General features: G+C 38.1%; 1 protein-coding gene across 21 annotated transcripts in view; it reads left to right on the plus strand.

The window, feature by feature from the left end:
- TCF4 (transcription factor 4) overlaps positions 1-24,695 on the plus strand; it is a 435,153-nt gene that overhangs the window by 354,773 nt on the left and 55,685 nt on the right. For 20 of the 21 annotated variants that reach the window (XR_009153615.1, XM_058170654.1, XM_058170657.1 and 17 more), the window contains 3 exons: positions 12,111-12,216; positions 20,079-20,212; positions 21,292-21,424. Coding sequence is in view for 20 of the 21 variants with exons in the window: in XM_058170654.1 (XP_058026637.1) it covers positions 12,111-12,216; positions 20,079-20,212; positions 21,292-21,424 (373 nt within the window). In the remaining variant the exon portion in view is untranslated. Of the gene's footprint in view, positions 1-6,650; positions 6,681-12,110; positions 12,217-20,078; positions 20,213-21,291; positions 21,425-24,695 lie in introns of those variants that run through there. The other variant, XM_058170667.1, reaches the window with a different exon arrangement.

The raw sequence follows: 24,695 nt of genomic DNA on the forward strand, positions 1-24,695 counted from the left end.
TCTTACCAGTCTGAGCCACAGAGGCCCTTTTTGATCTCTTGCTATTGTTACTGATGTTTTGTTGCTTGTCATGGCACGCACTCTTTGATGGCTGAGCAAATGTTTTGATATCTCTGCATGCTTGTGGAGGACTACAAGTGAATGCTGCAATTGTGAAAAAATTAAAAAGCTTGGAAGCCATCTTAATGTACATATATTCTATATACGGACAGTTGCACTGCGTAATATAGTTTGAAGCCAGGGTCAGACTTTTTTTTAATAAAATTCATTTTATCACCCTTCCAAAGTTTACAGTGAGTAGAATGAAGAACCACTGAGTTGTGAAAGTGAGCTGGTTGGGTTTTTTTCTGGAGAGATTTGTGTTGGATTGGGGAACCATTGCTTATTTATTTGCTTTCTAACTGGTTTTGAGGGCTGCATATAATGAACAAGGAAATCTTGCCATGTTTTGGGACAAGTTGGTTACTGAATTTTCCAGGTGTGGTTTTGCAGGGTTTTAGAATCAAAAATAACAGGCATGTCACATGCAGGAAGGTTTGAAGTTATTACACTGCTTGCAAGTATGTATGTATATATTGGCTCCACTTCCTTCCTTCTGCTTTTATCACATCCATTGCCCTTTGTGGAATAAGGTATATTTGTAGAATATATTTTCTCAGCATCCTGCAGTTGAGAGAGGAGAAAAATGCGCCCCATTCTGCTTTACAGTACCAAATGAGGACCTAGCTGTTTATTCTGATATTTAGAATTAAAATCTGAAGCCAAACTATATGCTTTTCTTGCTTTCAGTGCTCCTCTCTTAGCATTCATTCTTTGGTATTCTGTTTTTTTACATTGTGTTTGCTTGTTTATTTATTCAATTTATATGGATACCTAACACTGTTACCAGCATTACAAAAATTAAAATACAAAGGAGCCAAGAAATATTTAGCCGAAATCACTAATTCAACCAAGAAACAGGTCCCTGAACACAGTTGGGATCCCAGGATCTGGCACAGAGCCAGGTTTTTAGGACCTTACAAACAGTCAACAGAGTCAAGGTTATTTCCAGAAGAAGAATGTTCCACAAGGTGGGACTATGACCAAAAGGTACATCTACTAGGCTCACCAACTGACTTTCTTTGGTCAATGGGCCTGAAATACGTCCATCCTGCCTGACCAGATCGGAAGGGTAGAAATAACTGGATAGAGAAAATCCCTCAAATATCATAATCATAAGCCACAAAGAGTTTATGATTAATCAGGACTTTGATTGCATCCAGGTGCACATCTGGCAACCAGTGCAGTACCCCAAGTAGTGGTCCATTTATTATCCATGCTGCTGCATTGTGCGTCATTTGAAGCATCCAAATACTCTCCAAGAACAGCTCCATGTAGAGTGCATTGCAGTAATCCAGATGAGAAGTCACAAGAATAGGAGAGAAGTGAATAGTAGCCTCCCTGTTCAGGAGCCAACACAACTGGCACACAAGCTGAAGGTGTGCAAAGGTCTTCCTTGCTGTCGGTGCCACTTGCTCTTTGAGCAGAAGCCCCGAGTTTGGCAGCATCTCCAGATTGCACACCAGCTCTGTCTGAGGCAGTGTTATTACAAAATTAATTTATACCCAAAATGTAAATGTTTAAGAATGAGAGTGGGAGAGATTTTCCTGTTTATCATGAGGTCTTAAGACATTATTTATATTATTGTTTATATCCCAGATTGATTAATCTATTGGTAGATGGTCTAATGCAGGCGTCTCCAGCCTTGGTCCCTTTAAGACTTGTGGACTTCAACTCCCAGAGTTCCTCAGCCAGCTTTGCTGGGAGTTGAAGTCCACAAGTCTTAAAGGGACCAAGGTTGGAGACCCCTGGTCTAATGTGCTATAAAGTGTTAAAGTGTTTTATTCTCTAACTGGATTATTATTTCCTCTTCTTCTTCTTGTTCTTCTTCTTGTTCTTCTTCTTGTTCTTCTTCTTGTTCTTCTTCTTCTTCTTCTTCTTCTTCTTCTTCTTCTTCTTCTTCTTCTTCTTCTTCTTCTTCTTCTTCTTCTTCCTCCTCCTCCTCCTCCTCCTCCTCCTCCTCCTCTTCTTCTTCTTCTTCTTCTTTTTCTTCTTCTTCTTCTTCTTCCCCTCCTCTTCCTCTTCCTCCTTCTTTTCCACTAACTTCAGTGAAGCTTGCTTCTGTGTAGATGGAGTTAACTAAGCAGTCCTGTGATAAAGGATAAGTAATAACTTTTGTCATCCTTTCCTCAGATTTAACTTTGGCAAACTATAAAGAGCTAATTTTCCCAGGAAGTCAATCCTTATTGAAGAATTGATTCCAAAAGGACAAAAAAATAATAATAACTGCATGAAAAACACCAGCTAGGTGATGCTTTCTTTCTACAGCAGGAAGATATTCTTCCAAAGAGTAAGAGATATTCCTTCCTCTAACATAAGAACACAAGGGAAACAAAATAGAAAACTGGCTTTTTAAATATATCTCTGTCTTAGGAGCAGCTTAGGAGAATCCTTTTAACATTTGTTCAAGCAGAATTTCTTGCAAAACTGGATGATTTCTTCCAACGTTTTTTTTAAATAGTATATTTTTTTCTTCAGAACAAAACATTTCCAAAATGTCTTTTCAAATGTTGTAAAATGAGTATCTGCACATTTAGACTAAGTTGAATTGAATTAATTTTTTAAAACATTAAAAATACATAACATACATATTGAACAATTATTCACATAAACAGATGCTACGAAAATACTGTAGAAACTTCATTCATATTCAACAGTCTTTTTGTGCATCATTCTGTTTTATACCCCAACTTTATACTTTTAATGTAAAAAGTGTCTTCGATTAGGATGCGTCTGCTTTTTCCCTTCATTGCAAACCTTCCTTCCAGACTTTTATGTAACATTCTGAGCAGTTGAAATGTCCATAAACATTTTATCATCTCTCGTTTTAATATATAGCAACTACAATTGATAGTCCCCTAGCTTTGACAGTTTGGTACCCTATATTTATCCAAGTTTTTCTTTTCTTTTGTGTTCTTTTCTTTTGTGTTCTTCTCTTTTCTTTTTTCGTCAAGGTGGGACAGCCACAGTTGCTTCAGATATGAATTTTGTAATTTAATTTGATTTGTGGACTTTCTGTAATAATTGCCCTAACAAACTTTCTTCAACCTCAGAAGTGGGTACCAGTAAAAACAGGTTGTTAAAATATATTTCCCAGATGTGTATCTGCATACATATAAACAGTAAAAAAATTATATACTCTATATTTAAGTGCCATTTTTGCTTGTACATTTTTGACGTTGTAGTTTGTCTTGTTTTGAGCGAATTTCAAAACATGCTGTTAATTTTGCAATTACTGTGACCTGACAAATATGTTTCCACCAACCAGTAATCAAGAATTCATTAATTGTGCTGTATGATTGCTCATATTAATGAATATTTTGAGTTGATAGCCGAATTGGAATTTGCATTATGCTCATCTGAAAATATTCAAAAGCACATTCTTGTTGCACTGCTATTTACAAAGTGAATTCTTTGAGGCATAGTTTCAAATGGTTGCTAGCATATGGAAGTGAGGAGGCAATAAAACTGCTGTAAGAATAGAGATTAGAGCTGGAATGTACCAAGGTGTAAATATTTGAAATAATTTGTTTAGGAACCTCATTCTGTTTGTAAATCGGTCATGAAAGGGGATGTTTTAAAAAATACTCTCTGGGCAAAGTATTTTTGTCAAAGATGATAGAAAATAATGTGATATACTCAACACCCTTATTCAGATATAATGGTAACACCTAAGAACAAGAGTAATTTTTTCCAGAGTTAATCACATCCATCTAAGCAGATTTTAAAATTACAGAGGCTCTTAGTCTGGAAGAGAGATGTTCTTCCCAGGAATTGATGATGCAGTATGATGATGCTCTTAACACTGTTAGATAAAAATCATAGCATCCTGGCTTTCATGTCTCCTACTGTGAGAAGGTTGAATACCTGTAAATTTGACACATCCTGGTCATGATGCTAAGAGTAAGTCCCATAAGCTTCATTTAGACCATTAGAGCAGGAGATAAAAAATTATATGGCAGAAGGCATTGGTGATATTCTACTGCTACTTTGACTATATAGTATGTATCGATCATTATCAATTATTTTTGTTGATTGGTTGGTTGACTGATTTTTTTAGGTTGCCCAAGTACAGTACAACCTTTTACCTTAAACTGTCTACCGTGGACCTTTCAATTTTTCTTAAGAGGTCCCTAAGGGGGTGCGCATAAAAGTGCACCAGCGTGCCTACCGTCCCTGTCCTACTGTCCCCATTTATATGTAATCATTCTATGTGCTTATGGCTATGTTTTGCCTATTTATATCCTTTTATTTGTGCCAATTTTTTTTATGTGTCCATGTCTATGTCTATACTGTTACTTGTTTCCTTGTACTTGATGACAAATAAATAAGTAAAAAAATAAAATAAAATAAACCCTGGGTAGCTTCACAACTTATCAGTCCGATACTATAGATCTTATTTATATATTTCAATTTAGTCAAGATCACCGTCCATTTTCTTGGTTTGCTGTAGGAAATAATTTCTTCCAATTCAAAGTTGCTTCCTTTTGGTCTATCTGCTGTACTCACAAAATAGAAAGATAGTAGTTAATGTACATTAATGTACATCTTCAACACATCTATTTCTTTATCTCACTGAATGGCTACCAGCTGCCCCATACTCTGCACAGTTGCATTCCAATGTGCTCAGAACATCTTGCTAATCTCATCTCACTTTGCTGTCCTCATATTCCTTGTGTGTTCCTACCAGAATACAAAATTTCAAGGGTCATCTCTAGAGCATCCTGCATCTTTTTACTTGGTATAACTGCAGTGATGGCAGCTATATGGTAGGTAAAAGCTTCCCCAAGGTGACCTCAACTCCTGTTTTTATGCATAATTAAAATAGTAATTTGGATTGCTGTTGTCTTTGTCTGGAATTTTATGACCCGTAGTTAGACTTAAAATCCTATCTAAGTATCAATCATAATAGACTATGTACCTTTTGGGCAAATAAGTATTCCTCCCTATTGTGCATTGATCAGGCCATACCTAGGTCCACCTCTTGGCATGTTATTGAAAAACTGAAATGTAGGATAAGAAGTCTAGAAGGAAAAACTGTTAGAGAGTAGTAGTTGGAGGTTTTGGCTGTGTTTAACTGGGAAGACAGAAGATTTGGGGGAAACTTATCTTCAAATATCTGAAGAGATGCCATGTAGAAGATAGGACAGAGTTATCCACAGTTGCTCTGAAGATAAAGCAAAAAAATTGTTGGGCTTATTTTACAAGGAAGTCACTTTTAAGCTAGACTTTTAGCTTAAGTTAAGCTTTTAAGCTAGTTTTTTTTCCCCCATCAGTATAACGAACAGCCCCATATGGGTGCTTCAAAGTTAAAAAGAAAACCTTTGTAGTGCTTTTTTTTTAATATCACGTTTAGTGGTGCTATTGGAATTTTATCCATAGTACAAATAATCCTATAATGTGGTCCTGTTAAAATATATGTAGGTGATCCTAGGATTATGACAGCCATTAGGCTAGAATTTCTGTTGCTAAATGATGCGGTTGTAAAGCACAATATCACATGACTGTATCCCTTAGTGTTGGCAGTCCAGGCCTCAGGCTTGTGTGAGTCATCAAGTTGGAAGAAGTGGGAGTCCCAAGCAAGGAGTGCTGGGGGGATGTGCTTGTGCAGCGGGGGAAGGGAATGCCATCAGTGGGCTACAAAGGGCTACGAGTGGGTACTAGGGACATGGGTGGGCCACTGAGGTCCTTCTGAAGACAGATGTACATGCTGTGGAGGGTATGGATGGAAGGGGGCTATGGGGAGTATAAGATCCCTGGGATCTTGTATTCTGTAGTAGGGATCCTCAGGAGAAAAAGCAGTGTGAGTGGTTTATTGGATTGACTTACAACCATCCCTGCTGGTTTCTTCATTGCCTTGTGGGAAGCCAGCAGGGAAGATCGGAAATTGTGATCATCTGACTATAGGATGCTGCAACTGTTCTAAATGTGAACCATTTGCAAAGGGTCCAAATTGCAATCACATGACCGTGGGACTTCTAAGTGATGCCCAGGTGTCCGTAACCTGTCGTAACTTTGATTGGTTGTTGAATGAATGGTTCTATCTTGAGCACTACCTGTAAAGGAGTCTGCTTGCATGCAAGTACAAACCAATCATATATCCCAATCACATCCAAATCAGGAAAATACATAAGTTTAAACCTACAACTATAAATTCATGATATTAAATCTGGTATTCTGGTTAATAGTCAGGAAATGGTAATGTGACATAATCAGATGGTCATTTTGCTTTATCAGATAGAAAAGAGTGCATAGCAGATTTTGCCATTTGTAAAAATGGTTTTGAGGACTAAAATCATTCTGTCTGAAATAGACCATATTATTTATAATAGACAGATGCTCCCAGGAAAGGATATTTTTAGATCTGCATTTCTAGGTTTCAAACCCCAATTATGAGAAACGTCCAAGAATTTGGACAGAATTTTTTTACTGAAGTTATTTCCTTCATATCCCAGAAGTACTGAATGTTCTCTTATGGGCAGTTAACTATTAGAACACAGACATTTATAATAATTTTTGTTATTTCAGATTCCCATGATACCACATTCGAACAACTTCTACCCATTATGCAAAATAATCAGGTATATTTTTGTCCAGTGCTACTTCTTGATTTCCAAAAAAACTCATAAAAATTCTCCATGTCTATGTAGAGAAAAGATTCACGTATTCTTCTCCCTCGTGCAGCCTTTTACGATATTCCGGAAACTTTTATAAGTGAGAATATGGAAAACACAGAGACTTTCTGCCAGTACAAATGTGATATTCCAGATTTTTTTCCATTTCATTCTTCATAACATACCTCTCTGAAGGCCAGGCCCCACAATCCTTTTACTGGATTCTGTTCAGGCTGGACTTCAACAACTCTTGTCCTCTGTTGCACCCAACAAAGAAGACTAAGACAGACCGATACAAGGACAAACATCTGCAAGAGTAGCTTTTCATTGCTCAACACACAAGTGTACAGTGTGTGTGTGTGTGTGTGTGTGTGTGTGTGAGAGAGAGAGAGAGAGAGAGAGAGAGAGAGAGCAAGTGCACGTGTCCCAGTATAATGTTGCAGGATCCAATCTGGGCCGGTCACTGGAACCAGAGGTTTAGTCTTCCGAGCTTTCGGACTCATGCTGGAGCCCATCCTCAGGGAACTTGTCTCTACCAGATTGTGTTTGTGTGTGTGTGTGTGTGTGTTTATCCATGCTATCCCCAAACACAAAGCAAAGAAATTAGAGGAAAGAGCCTTCATTGTTCTAATAGGTTGGGGAGGTGCGCATGGGTGCACGTGCATGATATTTTATGTTGAGAAACAGTGTTCAGCTATCCAGTCTCTCATTCATTTGGAATGTGAAGTGATTGCTACTGCTTGCCACATCAATCCCTAAAGGAGCCATTAACCTAAATGTGACTTTTCTTTGTTATTCTCCGGTGGAGTGTATTGAATGAGAAAGCAAACTTCCCAATTCCAGATGGCACAGCCTAGGACCAGAAAACAGCCTAGCCAGGTCTATCGGAGAAGCACTGTCTTTGTTTGTGCCCCTAATGTGCTCCTGACACTCATGGATACTTTAACTAGACCCTGAATTCACTCACATTTTCTCCTAGGTTAGTTTGCAAACTACAACTTTTTTTTTAAAAAAAAAAATGCAAGTCCGCAATTGAGCCAGGTCCTTCCATCCAGGTAAAAATATGTTTTGGTTTGATGTGATATTAAACTGAATCCAGGTTATAGAAATGGGATGGATTACTGGGTTATATTGCTCTTAGCCTGTGTGGGCTATATCTGCAAGTTGTTAATTATGATAGCAGCACTTTTGGTTCTTTTTTTTAAAAAAGAGGCTGAATTGTCCTTTGGGCTCTGCATATAATCAAATTGCTTAATAAATAATTAACAAAAACATAATGGACAAAGCATTAAAGATGACATCACCATCTACCACTCTCCCACTCTTTGGGTTCTACGCATCTGCTCTTTTTCTAAAACACAATTATTTCAAATACTTCTCCAAAAAGTCTTTTAACTTACTTCTGTATAATAATTATGACCGGGGCTATAACAATGCTTTCTATCCAAGCATTAAAATATTGTGAGAATAATTATGCAAGAGTATACACTACAGCCATCGTATCTTTACTATGGTCATCATTCATTATTTTTAAGATCATTCTTCTTGGTTGTAGCATTTATTCTCTGAAGCAAACTATTGTCCTATTTTTAAGATGTATATTCGTATTCTTCTTTTCCCTTTTGTGATTATTTTTTCCATTCGTTTTGCTGTAACTTGTCAATATCTAAATAAAACTGTAGCTAGTTTGTGATCTCCTTGCTTGCTTGCTTCAAAATGGAGGCAGGAAGAAGATATCCATTTTCATCAAGATAATGAGAATGTTTTGATCTTCCTGACCATCTGGAATTGGAAGATCTTAAAAAACAGAAACATTAAATATACAAATATCTGTATATATAAAAGTCAACAAATGAAGAAAAGAAAAACAACTATCCATGAACACTGAAGTGCCCAGGCACTTACAAGAAATCAAAGTTTTTAAATAGAGTTTGTTTTCACCCCTGGAAAGAATTGTTAGGAAAAAAAACTCTGCTTATTAGTAAACAAATGTTAAGTAAATTAAGTTTTGGCATATTTACTAAGTTTATTATACTCACAAATATGTGGAGCACTAAAAAGGAAATAGCCCAACTCCCCAAATGCATGCACACTGCTTTGGTGGTCTTGGGCTGATCTGGATTTTTACTAGTTATTTTTGAGCTTCTCAGAAAAAAGAGCAGGTTTAGTATCCTGGGATATGTTTAGAACTTTCGGTGCTTTTGAGTCGCGCTTTTGAAATTCCATTTCTAGCCTGGGGAACAAAGGAATGATTTGATGCTTTCTTTCATTGTTCCGTTAATGTTTGAACTCTACTTCCATATAATAGATCATTTTAAAGACTTTTTAAAAATTACATTCATGATATTACAATTTTTCCAGATATATACAGTATGCCTTAAAGCAGGGGTCTCCAACCTTGGCAATTTTAAGCCTGGAGGACTTGAACTCCCAGAATTCTGGCTGGGGTATTCTGGGAGTTGAAGTCCTCCAGGCTTAAAGTTGTCAAGGTTGGAGACCCCCTGCCTTAAAGAGCATTGACTTTCAGTGACAGCAGGTATGATATTGTACATAATATTTTTTTTTTCCTTTCCAAGTTCAGAAACTTTGCTCCAGCTTAAATGTATTCCACATATCGGTATCTATGCTGTCTGGTGTAAAGATAGTCCCCAATTTACAACTGGTTGCTTAGTAATTTTTTTAAGTTACAACACCCCACCACCCCAAAGATACTGATGGCCCGGTTTTGAAGTTCCAGTGGCTGCCCCCCCAGTCACATGACCGTATTTTGGGCAGTTGGCAACCAGCCTGCATTTACAGCTGTTTGCAGCATCCCACGGTCAGTTGAGCATGAGTGACATTTTAGCTGAAAATCAACATTTACTTCTGGTTTCTGGCAAAAACGCTCCACACTGAGCAATGGATTTGCTTAATGACCGCCACAAAAACAGGTCATAAAAACTGGCAGGCTCCATCACAGTCATACATTGAGGACTTAACAGCATATGTATCTCTCCTGTTGGCTCCTATTTTATTTCTTACAGCTTGTTTCATTCATATCTTCTGCCAGAAATCCTCATCCCTGCGGTGATGACTTTATGGGTTTGAGACTAAGGAAGTATGAGCAGATACAAAGTTCTGCAGTGACAAGAGATTTGGGGAGTAAATTGCATTTGCATTCTGCTATTGACATGGTTAGAAGGACCAACATGATTGTATGCCTTCCATAGGACAATAACATTTGTCTATTCAAAATAATATAATCAAGAAGAAACACTCTGATCTCAGTTTTTGTTCTCTCTTGCATACCAGTTATTCAATCATGTGCAATTCCATTCTTCATTTTAAAATAGTACAGATTAAATTCAGATTTGCATTCATTTGTAGTACAGACTAAATTCAAGTTACTTATAATAATCATTTAAGTCCCACTGTTTGGGTTTTTAAATCGAGTATGATGTACTGATAAATTCAGATTTCCAGGGCCAGATAGATTTCATGTCAGGAATGGAAGAAATTGTCTGCTGAATAGATGCAGCCTAACCCAAGCACTTTATTCATTTTTTTTTTCAATCTACCATATTTCATTCTTGAACAGTGTGCTAGGGCATGCAATAATATAAAACTTCAGAATGTATGTCTTCTCTTTCACTGTGAAATCATTTCCCTGAGGTCAGCAGCTTCATTGGCTTCCAGAGCTTCAAGTCCCAAGAGAAGGCATTTTCAGAAAAGTGCTTCCACAGTTTTTTTCACATTGGAAAGCAGAGGCAGTGAAAGATAATACAGAGGGGTGAAAATGTGTGATAGATAGATAGATAGATAGATAGATAGATAGATAGATAGATAGATAGATAGGTGGGATTCAGCCAGTTCGCACCACTTCGGGAGAACCGGTTGTTAACTTTCTGAGCAGTTTGGCAAATTGGTTGTTGGAAGAAATCATTAGGGCAGAGAACCGGTTGTTAAATTACTTGAATCCCCCCACTGGATAGATAGATAGATAGATAGATAGATAGATAGATAGATAGATAGATAGATAGATAGATAGATAGATAGATAGATAGAGAAAGAGATGAGAGAGAGAGAATGAGAGAGAGAATGAGAGAGAGAATGAGAGAGAGAGAGAGAGGGAGGGAGGGAGGGAGGGAGGGAGGGAGGGAGGGAGGGAGATGACCAGCGCTTTCTGCCTTCTTGCAACAATGGAAATAAACAGGATTGAGCCAGTGTGGTACAATTAAGGTATCAGACTAGGAACAGAAACACTCAGGAAGATTCAGTTCCATTGTCATCCACAGATGCTCACTAGGTGACTTGGCCCAAGCTATGTCTAAAGTTCCTTGTGGTTGGAGAAAACTGGAGGAGGCTATAAAGCAGATGGTTCATAAAATTTAATGGTTCTCTGGTAGTGTGCTAATGGCATACCTTTTCATCTCAAATCTGATGTATGTTCCATTGTTCCTAAGGGGTCCCAAATATGTCTTGTGTTTCCCATGAAGATCATGATTCCATCTATTTGTTTATTTTTTCCAAAAAGAATTTTTCTTAAGAAAATAACTGAATAAGAAGCTGGCATGCCACAGTAAAATTATGAGCCTTTAATGTCTTATTTAGTAGACTTTTACCGCAAAACTGCAATTTAGATGGCAAACGATATCCTTGAGTGATAAGTTCTCCTTCTGTTTTGTGAATATATCTTTGGATTTATATTGGATGAGAATACTAGGGTGGGCCTTTTAAGTGTATACTACCAGGATTTGAATTCATAGGAGTGGTTTTCATGGAGAAAATTTTAGTCATTTTATCATGTACTAGACAAACCGTGACCTGTTGGGTCATAGTTTCAAAGACATTTCCTGACCTAAAAAAGAAACAGAATGACCACATGCAGGCAAAAATTGTGGGAGTGGACCAGGGGTGGGTTCTACTTACCTTTACTACCAGTTTGCAATGGGGCTGCACACGTGTGCTTCTGCACATGCACAGAAGCTTCCTGATGATGTCCGGGTCATGGGCAGAGCCTTCCCGCCGGTTTTACTACCAGTTTTTGCAAATCGGTCCAAACCGGGGGCAAACCACCACTGGAGTCTGGCAGTGATATGGAAAATTTGGCCCTAACTTTGCCAAATTTCAGCCTTACATAGGTTCCAGATTTTGGGCTCATCTTTTATAAGATAATCCATTTGAATCACATTTTCAAAAACTGTTTCCCTACGATGCACTGTTTTATCCAATTGAAGGTTACAAAAGTAGAGTTTCGATAGCAGATTCAATGTTTGCTGAAGTAGGTTTTAACTACAGCCGTATACCAATAAAGAGAATCATACAGTGGTGCTGTACAGTTTAACAAATTTAAAAATTCTAATTTTTGGAAAGATATTAGTGCATTTAACCCTTTGCTCTTGTTCTTTCTGTCCATAGGTTTATGCCCCTTCTGCAAGCACTGCCGATTACAATCGGGATTCGCCCGGCTATCCATCCTCAAAACCACCAGCCAGCACTTTTCCTAGTTCTTTCTTCATGCAAGGTAGGATGTTATCATAGAAGGGATTTTCTGATGCGGGTCCTTAAGGATCAGTGAGTCCTTAAGGATCAGAGTCCTTAAGGACAGGATGCTGAAGTCTTGAGCTTAGTTCTTTGTTTACAGAGTTTCCTGCCAGATGGACAATTCCAGGCAATCTTGATTTCTCTTTCAAAGCTAAAGGGTTAACATAGTAGCATGCCAGACAGATAAAGGATGATCAAGGCCACAAGACATATTGCGGATTTGAAAGGGATCTTTTAATAAACATTTTGTACAGTCGGTTTTGCTGCCAACTTCGAATTCACAATATGCAACATTGCTTACTTTGTTGCTCTTCCAAACGTTTACGGAAGCGAACATATTTGGTGGTGAAATAATAATATTAGTGCCACTTTGAATTCAGACACACAGACTCCTACATAGCGAATGTGCTCATGATTTGATGCAAACATAAATTCCTAGGCTCCTGGGACAAAATGGAGCTGTCCCTTACCCAGATCTTAGCATTCATTGGGAAGGGATGGTAAACATGGCACAAGATATGTCTGTATGCCTCTTTCTTCCATTTGAAATTAAGGAGTTAGCCTACAGTGGTAAGATCTGAAATGCAGCATTCCAAACTTTGAAAAGCAATAGCGCATAATAGTGCTCAAGAAATAACGATAGGTTTAATTTTGTCTAGTGGAAATACTTGATTACAAATATTTTCAGTAAGATGTGCAAAAAAATCTGATAAGTCTAATCATATTCAGTGGGCCTTACTGGCCTTCGGCATGATTTGAATCAGAACCTTGAAGCCTTAGTGTTGGCTACACTCAAAAATATTTTGTATAAAAACAGCTAATGCGATGAATGTGTTCAGTTCTTTGCATCCACTTCAAAGAATTACTTTATAATACTACCCTGTTCTCCCCAAAATAAGACATCCCCTGATAATAAGCCCAATCAGACTTTTGAGTGCGTGGCAATAAGGCCAAGCGCTTATTTCAGGGTTCAAAAAATGGTTGAGCCCAGACACATGACACTACAGGGAGCTGGATCCTGGGAGCAGCCCCAATCAAAGATCCAAAAGGATGAATTACCGAGGACTTGTTCAAGGGCTGCAGGGATCTGCGTTTGGGAAGCAGGGGGAGGGGACCATCACACTGGTGGCCGGGATAGAGGGAGATGAGGGCTGGACATCATGAAGAACTGCTTTAGTTCCAGGATTTGGCAGATGATGTGGCAGCTGAGGCTGTCAGATGAGGAGGGAGAGAATGGCCGGACGTCCAAATAACTAAGCAGTTCAGCCATGGGGCGGGGCATGAGCCGCGTGGGATGTTTAAAAGGGGCTGAGAGGCAGAAGCTCTCAGCGCTGACTTTGTATAGAGAGACCTCGACAATTACTGAGACCCAGTTTGTAGCACACTCGATAAACGAAGTCACTGTTGCAAAAGAAAATCAAGTTGGCTTGTTTACTCTCACGGCGTCTGACACAACTGTGGCTGAGCTAGCCGGGAAAAATATAAGACAGGGTCTTATTTTCGGGGAAACATGGTAGGTCAAATAGTTTGTAACAATATTCAATTGATAGAGCAATTAAATTGATCAGAAAAATCCAAGGTGTAATCAGTCCCACATGGAGAGGAGTTATTCACTCACCTTAAATATAATTTCAGAAATGAGATTTTACATGTAAACCAATCATTGATGGAGAAAAAAATGATATTAAAAAAACTTTATATTCAACAGCTGTATTTATTAATAATATTATTGCTTGAGCTCCATGAAGATCCCACAAACCAACTTCTTTTCATAAGTCCATTGGCCATGCAGGGAGTTACAAACCAATGCAACTGGAAAGAAACAGGTGGGAAAATTTGCAAGAATTTTAATTGATCTCATCCAATCTTGTTGCCGTTCCTTGTGGAATGGCTTCTTGTCTCTTAAATTAGGTACAGATTTTATTTTTGTCCTTTAAATTGTAGGTCCTTATAGGGGAGGGGGTGGCATGAAAATGTAATAAGAAAATAAATTAAATAAATAAAAATAACTGCATTTCCTTTGAATCATGTTTCGTTCATTGACTTGGAATTTTAAATCTTCTCAGTTATAAATAAGCTTCTACTATAATTGCCAATGCTCTTCTCCCTTTGAGCTTTTCTGATTCATTTCATTTATTGTTATCCATTAGCTAAGTTTCATTTTGTAATATATGAACAGTGTTTTTTCTGTTTATGCAAACATACCTATACAGCCTTTTACAACTAATACAGTAGAATTTAAAAAAACAATAAATCAAGATAGCAATTAATAGAATAATAAGATGGTTGGGGGGGAACAAAACAGCAAAGAAATCAAATTATTACTGTGTTTCCCCAAAAATAAGACATCCCCTGATAATAAGCCCTCCCCTAAAATAAACCTTCCTCCCAAAATAAGCCCTCCCCGAAAATATTTAAACACATGCACAGCCAGTTCCTGCCATTTCCTCTGGTTAGGGTTTGGGAGACAGAGCTGGAAATCAGGTAAGACGGCAAGAGGAGCCCCGTCTTGTTCCACGCCCCAAAATAATAAGACCTCCCAGAAAATAAGGCCAACCACTTATTTTGGGGTTCAAAAAAATATAAGGCAGGGTCTTATTTTAGGGGAAACACAGTAGAATTTTGGCTCAACCATATATAGGACATCAGGTAAGGCAAAACTATTTTTGTAGATGTCTATGGAGATTCTCAGTCATCAAGGTCATGGTTGTCCCAAAGGTGTTTTTTTCAAGAAGCGACTGGACTTCCTGGTTTTTCTTGGAAGACGTTTTGTCTTTCATCCAAGAAGCTTCTTCAGCCCCACTGGATGGTGGGGAATGGAAGGATCCTTTCATTCCCCACCATCCAGTCAGAGCTGAAGAAGCTTCTTGGATGAGAAGTGAAACATCTTCAAAGAAGGTCCACTCGCCTCTTGGGGGGGAAAAAAAAACACCTTTGGGATATTTTTGTAGATATTTTAATTTCTCAGACGTTTCTTGCTTATCTTCTCTGTTGCATCTCTGTAGAAAAGATAACAGATACTTTTATTAGCAGATAACTGATGTTATGAATGTTCTGGAAAATACTTTTTTTTTCACTCCAGAGAATAACTTTTTCACCACCTTTCACAGCAATCATTGTCATTAATTAACTTGACAAGAAATAGGTTCAGAACCAACTTCATTAATGAATTAGAATTCATTTCAGCCAGATGTGTTGATAGTTCCTATCCTTAGCTTGACATACAACTACAACAGAGTGAAAAAGGAAGGCCAGAACTAGAACGATAAACTGTATGATTTCATGTCAGGCTTTTAAAAAGAATGAATATTCTTTATGAATAAAACTTAGTGTAAGTAGGAAAATTACCAATAGCAGAGATGAGATATAATATCTTATTAAAACAAAATAATTAGGGGGAGAAACAAAAATAAAACTTAAACACTTTTGTGGGACTTATTCACATAATACTTATTCACTGGACTTATCCCGTGCTAACCCATTGTGTTCATTCATTCAGGGATACTAGCTTCTTTAAATGTGTTTCTTTTGCTGCTTCCTTTTGCTAAAGTGTAGAAGGTTTGTTTATGACTATTGTTCCCAACGTTTCATTGCTTGGAGTTTTAGAGACTGACTCTGAGTAGCTTACAATCCCTACATATAGTATTCAGAATTAAAGCCCCCCCCCAAATGTAATTTAAGCAAGAATAGTTCATAATCTACCACATCACCAGTATCATGTCAGCGTCATATTACCTCCTGGGTCTACTTTCCTGGGAGTAAAATGAAGCCTTTCATAAGAAAAGGGAGAGTAGACATAAACAATCAAAAGACAGCAGTTTATCATATAAAGAAGGATTCAGCCCAGGTGGCAGAAATTTAGGAAGAAGCACTTCAGATACTTCAAAAAAGACTCCACCTTAATGAAAGCACTATGAAGGAAGGTGGAAAATTTCTTTTGCAGTTTTTGACACTCTGTATATACCCTCAAACTTGCAATAAACAGAACTTGCTGAAATCTGTGTTTCCTTGATTTTGCCCAGCTGGTGTGGAACTGTGTCATGTTTCCCTCACTCCCAACCCTCACAGATAGTCCAGAAAGAAGCAGAGATCAATAGTATTGAAGGTACATGAGAGCTCCAGTAGGATCATGACAAGACATCATTCTATCTAAGGCATCAACAACAGCAATCAATGCAATCACATTCCAACTTCCAACATATCAGAACCCTAACTGAAAAGTATGCTATCGCTTCTTATTCCCCAAGTTTGGTTTTCCAGTCTCAACAAAGTATGTCTTTTCAACTGTTGGTCAAATTTTCCCTCATGGTCCCAGTCTATATCTTGATAATAATGGAACTTTGCTGTTCTTACTGCCATCCTGTAGGTTTGAAGTTGAGTTTATAAATATTTTCAGTCGTATTTTCTCTTGTTGTATGTAATTGCTATTCTAGGCATCCCATGTACTGCTTCATCTCCCAAAGCTTCTCAGCAGAGGATGGGGCCTCTAGATGAAAAATAGGAGATGTTCCTTATGAACAATCTCGCCAGGAGATACAGTCACTTCTATATTTCAAGGTTCAGTTAGGTCAACCAAGACCACAAGAAAGTTCTCAAGCATCCTCTAGAAACCACATGTATTCATTAAATATCCAAGGCAGACCAACCAAATGGCTAGATTCTCCCTGCAGAGGTCAGTGGCCTCTGCAGGGAGAATCTAGTTAGGGCCTCTGTGGCTCAGACTGCTAATGCAGTCTGTTATTCACAGCAGCTGCCTGCAATTACTGCAGGTTCTAGTCCCACCAGGCCCAAGGTTGACTCAGCCTTCCATCCTTTATAAGGTAGGTAAAATGAGGACCCAGATTGTTGGGGGCAATAAGTTGACTTTGTATATAAATATACAAATAGAATGAAGACTATTGCTAACATAGTTTAAGCCGCCCTGAGTCTTCGGAGAAGGGCGGGATATAAATGCAAATAAAAAAAAAAGTGGTGCAAGGAAAGTCCATGTTGGAAGTTTCTCAAAAGGCAGAACATTGATAAAAAAAAAAATATCCCACTATATTGAAACAGCTTTGATGATATTTATAATTAATGTGTCTATCAGCAACATGTTAGCTAAATGAATTCAGTTATAATCTATATAGTGATTAGAGTATTTGAATCTAATGGACAAGCCTCCATGTAGATGCTCATTTAATTAGCCAACTCAGTGTGTGGCTTTAGGCAAGTTACTATTTCTTAGTCTAACCAAAGATATATTCTGTTGTTCTGATGATAAAAATAAATGGCAGGGGGAATTAGAGTATATTACTGAATACCAGGTAATTAGAACAAATAGCAATGGGAAGCTATCACTTTCACATCATCTTTGTAATCCAGCCAAGATGTATCTCACTGGTCACTCTTGGGATGAGTAATCTTTCCAGAACTTTAATCAGAACCAGCAAAACATCTAGTACACTTTTTTTACTTTTTTAAAAAATGGGAGATCAGTTTCTTTAGTGCTGATCAAGTTTACACACCATGGACTTCAAAGTGAATTCCAGCTTTAAAAATTAGAACGTGCTAAAAGTATCACACTTCATACACATTTTGGAAGTGATGCCTCTCAGTGAGCAAACATATACCAATTACATTATACGGAATGACAAAAGTACAGATAGTCCCCGACTTACAACAGTTCATTCAGTGACCGTTCATAGTTAAAGTAGCACTGGACACTGGATTTACGACTGTTTTTCACCTTTACGACCATTGTAGCATCCCCGTGGTCATGTGATCAAAATTCAGATGCTTGGTAACTGCTTCATATTTGTGGTGGTTGCAGTGTCCTGCAGTGTCCTGGGGTCATGTGATCACGTTTTGTGACTTTCTGACAAGCAAAGTCAATGGGGAAGGCAGGGTCACTTAACTATCATGTTACTAACTTTAACAACTGCAATGTTTCACTTAGCAATATAAATTTTGGACTCAGTTGTGATCATAGGTTGAGGATTACCTGTATACTTTAAAGATATTGTACCCATTTTTCTGTGTTAGAGGAGTTAGTTATATCCCAGCTACATTTATTGTTGGTCAGCTCCTTATTTAAATTTTGGATGGTTACCGCCTTATGAGCAATGCAGTCAAAATCTTTTGAGAAAATTGTTTCATGTTGCTCATTATGACCCAGTGTTTTGATACAGATTTATTAAAGATAGAGAGTAGACATCGATTGATGCTTCCAACTTAAAATTAAAGATTACTTTTTGTATAGCGTAGCTCCCTCAATGCTTGCTAACAGTTTGTTGTCTTCTTGAAAGTAGAGATCAAAGAGAAGATGCTTCAAATTTGTCCATTGTTGATTTGAGTTTTGGGTTATGTTCAAATAAATTTGCAGCAAGGCAGAAACTATTAGATTCCAATGTCCAGACAGAGCTTCATATTTGACCCACAAATATGAACTGCAACCATACTTCCAACTTTTAAACTGTGTTTATGCTTCCTTGATTTAATTTCCTTCAAGGATATTGGAAGGCAGCTTCAAGAACATCCCCCAGAGTCTTAAATTTTACCCTTGTGGCTTATACCATTGAAAGTTTGACTTTATTGTACTTTCCATGCGGACAAATATAACTGCATAATATTCTTGGATCGCCAGATAAGTAGTACATTAGCTATCTTCTGGATAATGAAAACTCAAATAACACACTCCAGATTGTTTTGTTAATCTATGAGACTAGGCACCAATTTATTGTCAAGAAGAAAATAGCTTCTGTTTATGCTTTATTTTAAAATAGCTCATAATGTATTTTAGTCTAAAATTGATTGCAAACTAATGAGTTCAGTTTAGCTGATCCTTGTGTTTCGATCTATAATCATAATACCATAATGAAGTTTTAGTTTTCTCTCAACTTTTCCCCTAAACCAATATCTGAGTTCAAAAAAAATAAGGGTTCATCAACTGAAAAATGGAAAAGAAAAATTTCTGGAGACAAATTTCTTTTAAATTTCTTTCTTTTAAATATGTATCTTTTCCAATTAGCTTTTGTTGGTAAATGTCTGTCTATAGGAAAACCCAAAGATGCGTTTTTCAAGAGGCAGCTGGTCTTTCTGTTTTTTCTTTGAAGATGTTTCAGAGCTAAAGAAGCTTCTTGGATGAGAAGCGAAACGTCTTCAAAGAAAAAAAAAATCCGAAAGTCCAGTTGCCTCTTGAAAAACCATATTTGGGACAACCATGGCCTAAATGACTAAGAATCTCTATGAGATAAGTTTCTGAGCATCTTCCTAAATCATAGATATCTCTGTTCTGATTCATAAATATTTTATATATGACATTGGGATATGAAGTTGGCCAAAAAGTTAAGTCCTGGAATCAAAATATTTATGTATTTATGTGCTAAAATAAAACCCCAGAATCTACTTAGACTCTTATTTAAATGCTCTTTTTTTAAAAAAACCTGTTAGGTTCCAGTTTTATCGAGCAAGGATTAATAACAATATAGGTCACAACTATCTGGGTTTCTAATAAAAATAGCACAAATGTTTTAAAAATTGCACAGAATATCTCTGACTAACCAGTGGTGATTTCAGGAATGTCATTTGCACTCCTGTTTAGAAAACTTTTTTTTAAAAAAAATTATGCTCATGTAAGTTACATAAGATTAGTGTGGCTCCTAAATGACGAAGGATGATAACAGTTTCTCCACTTGTGATTGCTATCTTTTATTGTAAACTGCTATCCAATACTGTGACATGTAAGGCGTTCATCAAACCCTATTAGAATGCTAATTTTAACATTGACTAAAAACACGACCTCGGAATGTTAGTCAGAGAACTGAATGTTTAGAGAAGCTGTATTTTCTTCTGTACATTTTACAGACGGCCACCATAGCAGTGATCCGTGGAACTCATCCAGTGGAATGAATCCCCCTGGGTATGGAGGCATGTTGGCCAATTCATCTCATCTTCCACAGTCCAGTAGCTATTGCAGTCTTCATCCTCACGACCGCTTGGTAAGGCTACTAAATCAGCACTCTGTGTCAATCTGCGTGTGCCACAAATATAGAAGACAAACTGTTAGCCAATTTAAACCACTCTTCTCTCACACGCTCATGTTTATCTCTGTTGGAAGAGAAGAACCATGGATTTCACCGCTTAAAAGAAAAACCATCTGACAAAAGCAGAATTACCAGTGAAGAAATCCGGTGTCTTTTCATGGACAACACGCACAGAGAGAGAGGCAGACACCTCTGTACATTTCATGGTTTAAAAATAAAATCTCTTTTTTTCCCCCACATGTGTGAGACTTTAAATCCTAATTGCAAAATGAGGAGGAGGCCAAGCAGAGCTAACTCTATACAGCAGGACCCTGTCTTCAGGATGCTTTCTTTTTTTTCTTTTTCCTTTGAAGATGCTTCTTTGTGTGACAATCTTTAAAACAGCCTTCCCTGACATAAATGTGAACAATTTTTACAGCCTTACAATGGAGTTTTGTTCTTTGATCCATTGTTCTTACGTTCTGCTGGGCCTCTGGTACAGGTCATGTTGTACCTTAACGCCTATGGGTCTCTCAGCTACAAATCAAAGATTTTAGGATGAAACAAGGGTACAATCCCCCAAAAAAGTCCCCCTGGGAGATGTCACTGAATTGCTTTTTTTTTTGATCTACCTTTCCATCCAAGCTGGGTGATCAAGATTATTTACGGACAATGAAAGATCTCCTAAAAATAGTGGTTCATTGTACAATGATCCTTCTTTATGGGACATCACTCCCCCAAGGTACAACTGGCCTGCACCCTACTGCTTTTCTGAAAAGCATGGTTCTAAAAACGGGAATTCGTGAGCAGATCTAGGGATCATGAATGGAGATGGAGCCGATTAAATGGCTAATTTGATTGTGTTGTTGCTGCTATGGAAGGTGGGATGGGTTTTTTAAAAAATAGGTTTTATGGATTTTTAAAATTTTTGAGGCTGCCCAGAGTCAACTATATGTGAGTTATATAAGTTTGGTGAGTGAGTGAAAAACATCAGCAACTCTGTTCAACCATCACCTGCTAACCGAAATGTTATCTTTCCCTGCTATGTGCCACAGAGCTACCCATCACACTCCTCAGCAGACATCAATTCCAGTCTTCCTCCAATGTCCACTTTCCATCGCAGTGCCACAACCCATTACAGTGCTTCTTCCTGTACACCTCCAGCAAATGGAACAGAAAGTATAATGGGTGAGTTGTAGGGTTGTTACCGAATTGAAGAAGGCAAGTCCTGTCAGTTTCCCCTCATCTGTTTTCTGGGGAAAGAGCTTGTGGAGCTGATCAGATATCATAGAAGAAAAGTTTGCTTTTCATGTAGTCACAGATTAAAAAGGATATTTGGCTGGAGTTTTTGCTATACTGACTGGAAACTCAGGTCAACAAGAGTGTAGGATTAGAGTTTGATCTGTGAATAATCCAGCCCCTTTTATTTGCCTGGTCTGATTTTGCTCTCCAAGAAAGTAAACTTGTATTATTAAATTTCATTCTTGGCTGCTATCTCAAAGTTAACTTGCAATCTGGAAAAAGACAGAAACTTGAAGAGAAAATAATTGTTAACCGGTGATATCCTAAGAGAAAATTGCAGACCAAGCAAAAGGAAATTTTTCTAGGTGGATATTAAAACAGAAGCATTGGGTGCAGTGGGTAAAGCACCAAGCTAGAAACTGGGAGAGTGTGAGTTCTAGTCCTACCTTTAACGTTAAGCCAGCTGGATGATCTTGGGCCAGTCACTCTCTCTCAGCCCCAGGAAGAAGGCAAGGGCAAACCATTTCCAAACAACTTGCCAAGATAAGTACAGGGACTGGTCCAGGCAGTCGCCAGAAATCAACACAGACTCGAAGACATTTAAAAAAAAACAAAAACCTGGAAGATATTAACTTAAGCGATGCTTCAGTCTATGCAAAGTATTTTCTGTGTGTTTTCAAAGATTCAGAGCCTTTAAGCAGCCACTTACTACGAAAGATTTAATGTAGCATATGCTAAAGATTAGTCCAGAAGATCTGCCTCATTCATGTATTAATCCCACTTTCTACTCTCACTTTAAATGACATTTTTGAATTGCAAGATAGATAGCAGTATGTGGCTTTTTTAGTGGGAACATGATGTGCGCCTTCCCTTGAAGCCTTGGTTTTACTGTGATTTTATTATGGGAACAGTCACATAATACTGCACTTAATTTTTTTACTAGTGTGTTAAGCTTCCAGTGCAGTGGGGTGCTAAACTGTCATATGGCACAAGAGGGACATGAATTTTATCCTGCTGTGTCAGTACATCTTATCTGAAAAAAATATCAAATTGGCTCAAGTTTTCTATTTCCTGAATGTACTTGTTGCTCTTATTCAAGTTAGAGACTGGTGAACAGGCTGGATGTTGCATGTATTAACTGAGAGTAATCCTCTATTTTATTTTATTTTTTGTTTGGTATAGCTAGCTCTAGATTGCAAAACCATTATATTCCTGCCAGTGAAGACTGTGAAACACGTATAGGACAATTTTTATGTAACCTTGGCATATACAAAAGATTTCATACAATTATAAAAAGGGCATCCACAAACAAATCCATTAAAGCAGATGATTATTTAGACATTATGCCAGAAACATGGGGATTATAATTATTGTAATATCACCTTTATAATTTCACCCTTATGAAAATAGTTGCATTTAACATTCTGGTATAGGGGTTGTTGTTGTTTTTTCGTACATTTAAAAGGATGGGATTAATTATTAGCTCCATCATGCTATGGGTTTGATGATGTTATTTGAGTTGGACAGAACGCAAGGCTTGAGGTCACATCATTAGTTCATAAAGGTAAAGTCTTTGAGTTGAGCTCTGTTCCTGATGAGTTCATAGACAAATGCAAGCAGTTTCCTTGACCCCCACACCATTGGCATTATTTGTGGATCACAATGGGATCACTCAAACGATGTTTGAATTATCGTATGCAAAGCCATCTGCTAGCTTTGCATGTTACATGAAGCAGTGTAGTTGAATATAATCTGGAATCATAGGAGAAAGGGGCTTTTTCCCAGAGGGCAAAGAGACAGAGGGCTTGGAATGTCTGGTGGACAGGAAGAGAACAAGGTCAGACACCCCCGAGAATATACTTATGGCAGATAATAGCTTTAGTTTGGCAAGATTATGTTTGTAGGCAAGCAACGATAAAGGAACTACCGTATTTTTCGGAGTATAAGACGCACCTTAGTTTTGGGGGAGGAAAATAAGGTGAAAAAAATCTGCCTCTGACTACCAGCATCCATGGGTAGTCATCTGGCTAGCATCCTTAGCAAACAGGCTGGTCAGCTTCAGCACATTAGCCTGATTCAGCATGAGCAGCTGATTGGAGGGTGGATCAGCCTCCCAGAATATCCCCAATCAGCTGTTCCCAGAGGTGAACTTTAGCAACAGGTTCACTGGTTGTGAATGTGCGCACGCACTAGCTACAGTACACTCGCATGCGCCTCATTGGGGCAGATACGCAGCTTCAAAAATGCAGCTGATTGTCACAGGGCGCTCCAGTGAGTACAGCAGATGAAGCGCGGAACCGGTCCGACAAGGCAGCAGCTGTTCCGGGTTGCCATTTTGGCCTTTGCGCCTTGCTTTTTCATCCTCCAAAGCTCCATCTGAGAGGACGTGCGGAGGCCGATGGGTGGGGGCTGACGGGTGGGCGGGGCTATATTCAATGTATAAGACACACCCAAATTTTCACCCTCTTTTTTGGGGGGGAAGTGTGTTTTATACTCCGAAAAATACAGTACTCAGAAGTAACTCCATGTGTTGTTCTTGGTTCTGAAAAAGGGAGCATGAAATTTATTTATTCCCTTATTAGATAATATCTCAGGTTTTGTACTGGAACTCAAGGCAGTACCCCCCCCTCATATTTTTCCACACAATATCAACTCTACGAAGTCAGATATTCCCAGCGAGAGATTATTTCGGAATTTCAGAATGGCTTATTTGGAATAATTTTGATGCCAAGTTTTAAGCAGGCATGGAGATTCAAAGGGATTCAAAAACTGTTGTGCAAACCTCTACTTAGCCCAGAAGGGCAGGAGGGGTGAGGGGGAAAAACTCAAGATTGTTATGTTTGGTTTCTCCGTATAAGAGGAGATCAAGTAAATCTCGGTCAGGATTTCAAGATTCTGTTGTCGTACCTTCTAATGATATAATTCTGACAATTCTTGTGGCCTTTGCTTCCTGATGTTATCTGCCCCAAAGAACTGACATAAGACATCTGGCTCCCTCAGCATGATTAAATATAGGATAGAGGCAATGAGTAAGTCTTTACTTGGAGGTGGACACAATATAGAATTGCGGTGATTTCAGTCTCCCATCTCTCTATATATTTGAAGGCAGTTGAATAAGGCCTTCTGTTCTTTAGCCGAAGAGAATAGCAAAATAAAGCATCTAGGGCAGGGGTCTCCAACCATGGCAACTTTAAGTCTGGAGGACTTCAACTCCCAG

The sequence above is a fragment of the Ahaetulla prasina genome, chromosome 2 (genome assembly GCF_028640845.1).
Source record: "Ahaetulla prasina isolate Xishuangbanna chromosome 2, ASM2864084v1, whole genome shotgun sequence".
Classification (NCBI taxonomy): Eukaryota; Metazoa; Chordata; class Lepidosauria; order Squamata; family Colubridae; genus Ahaetulla; species Ahaetulla prasina.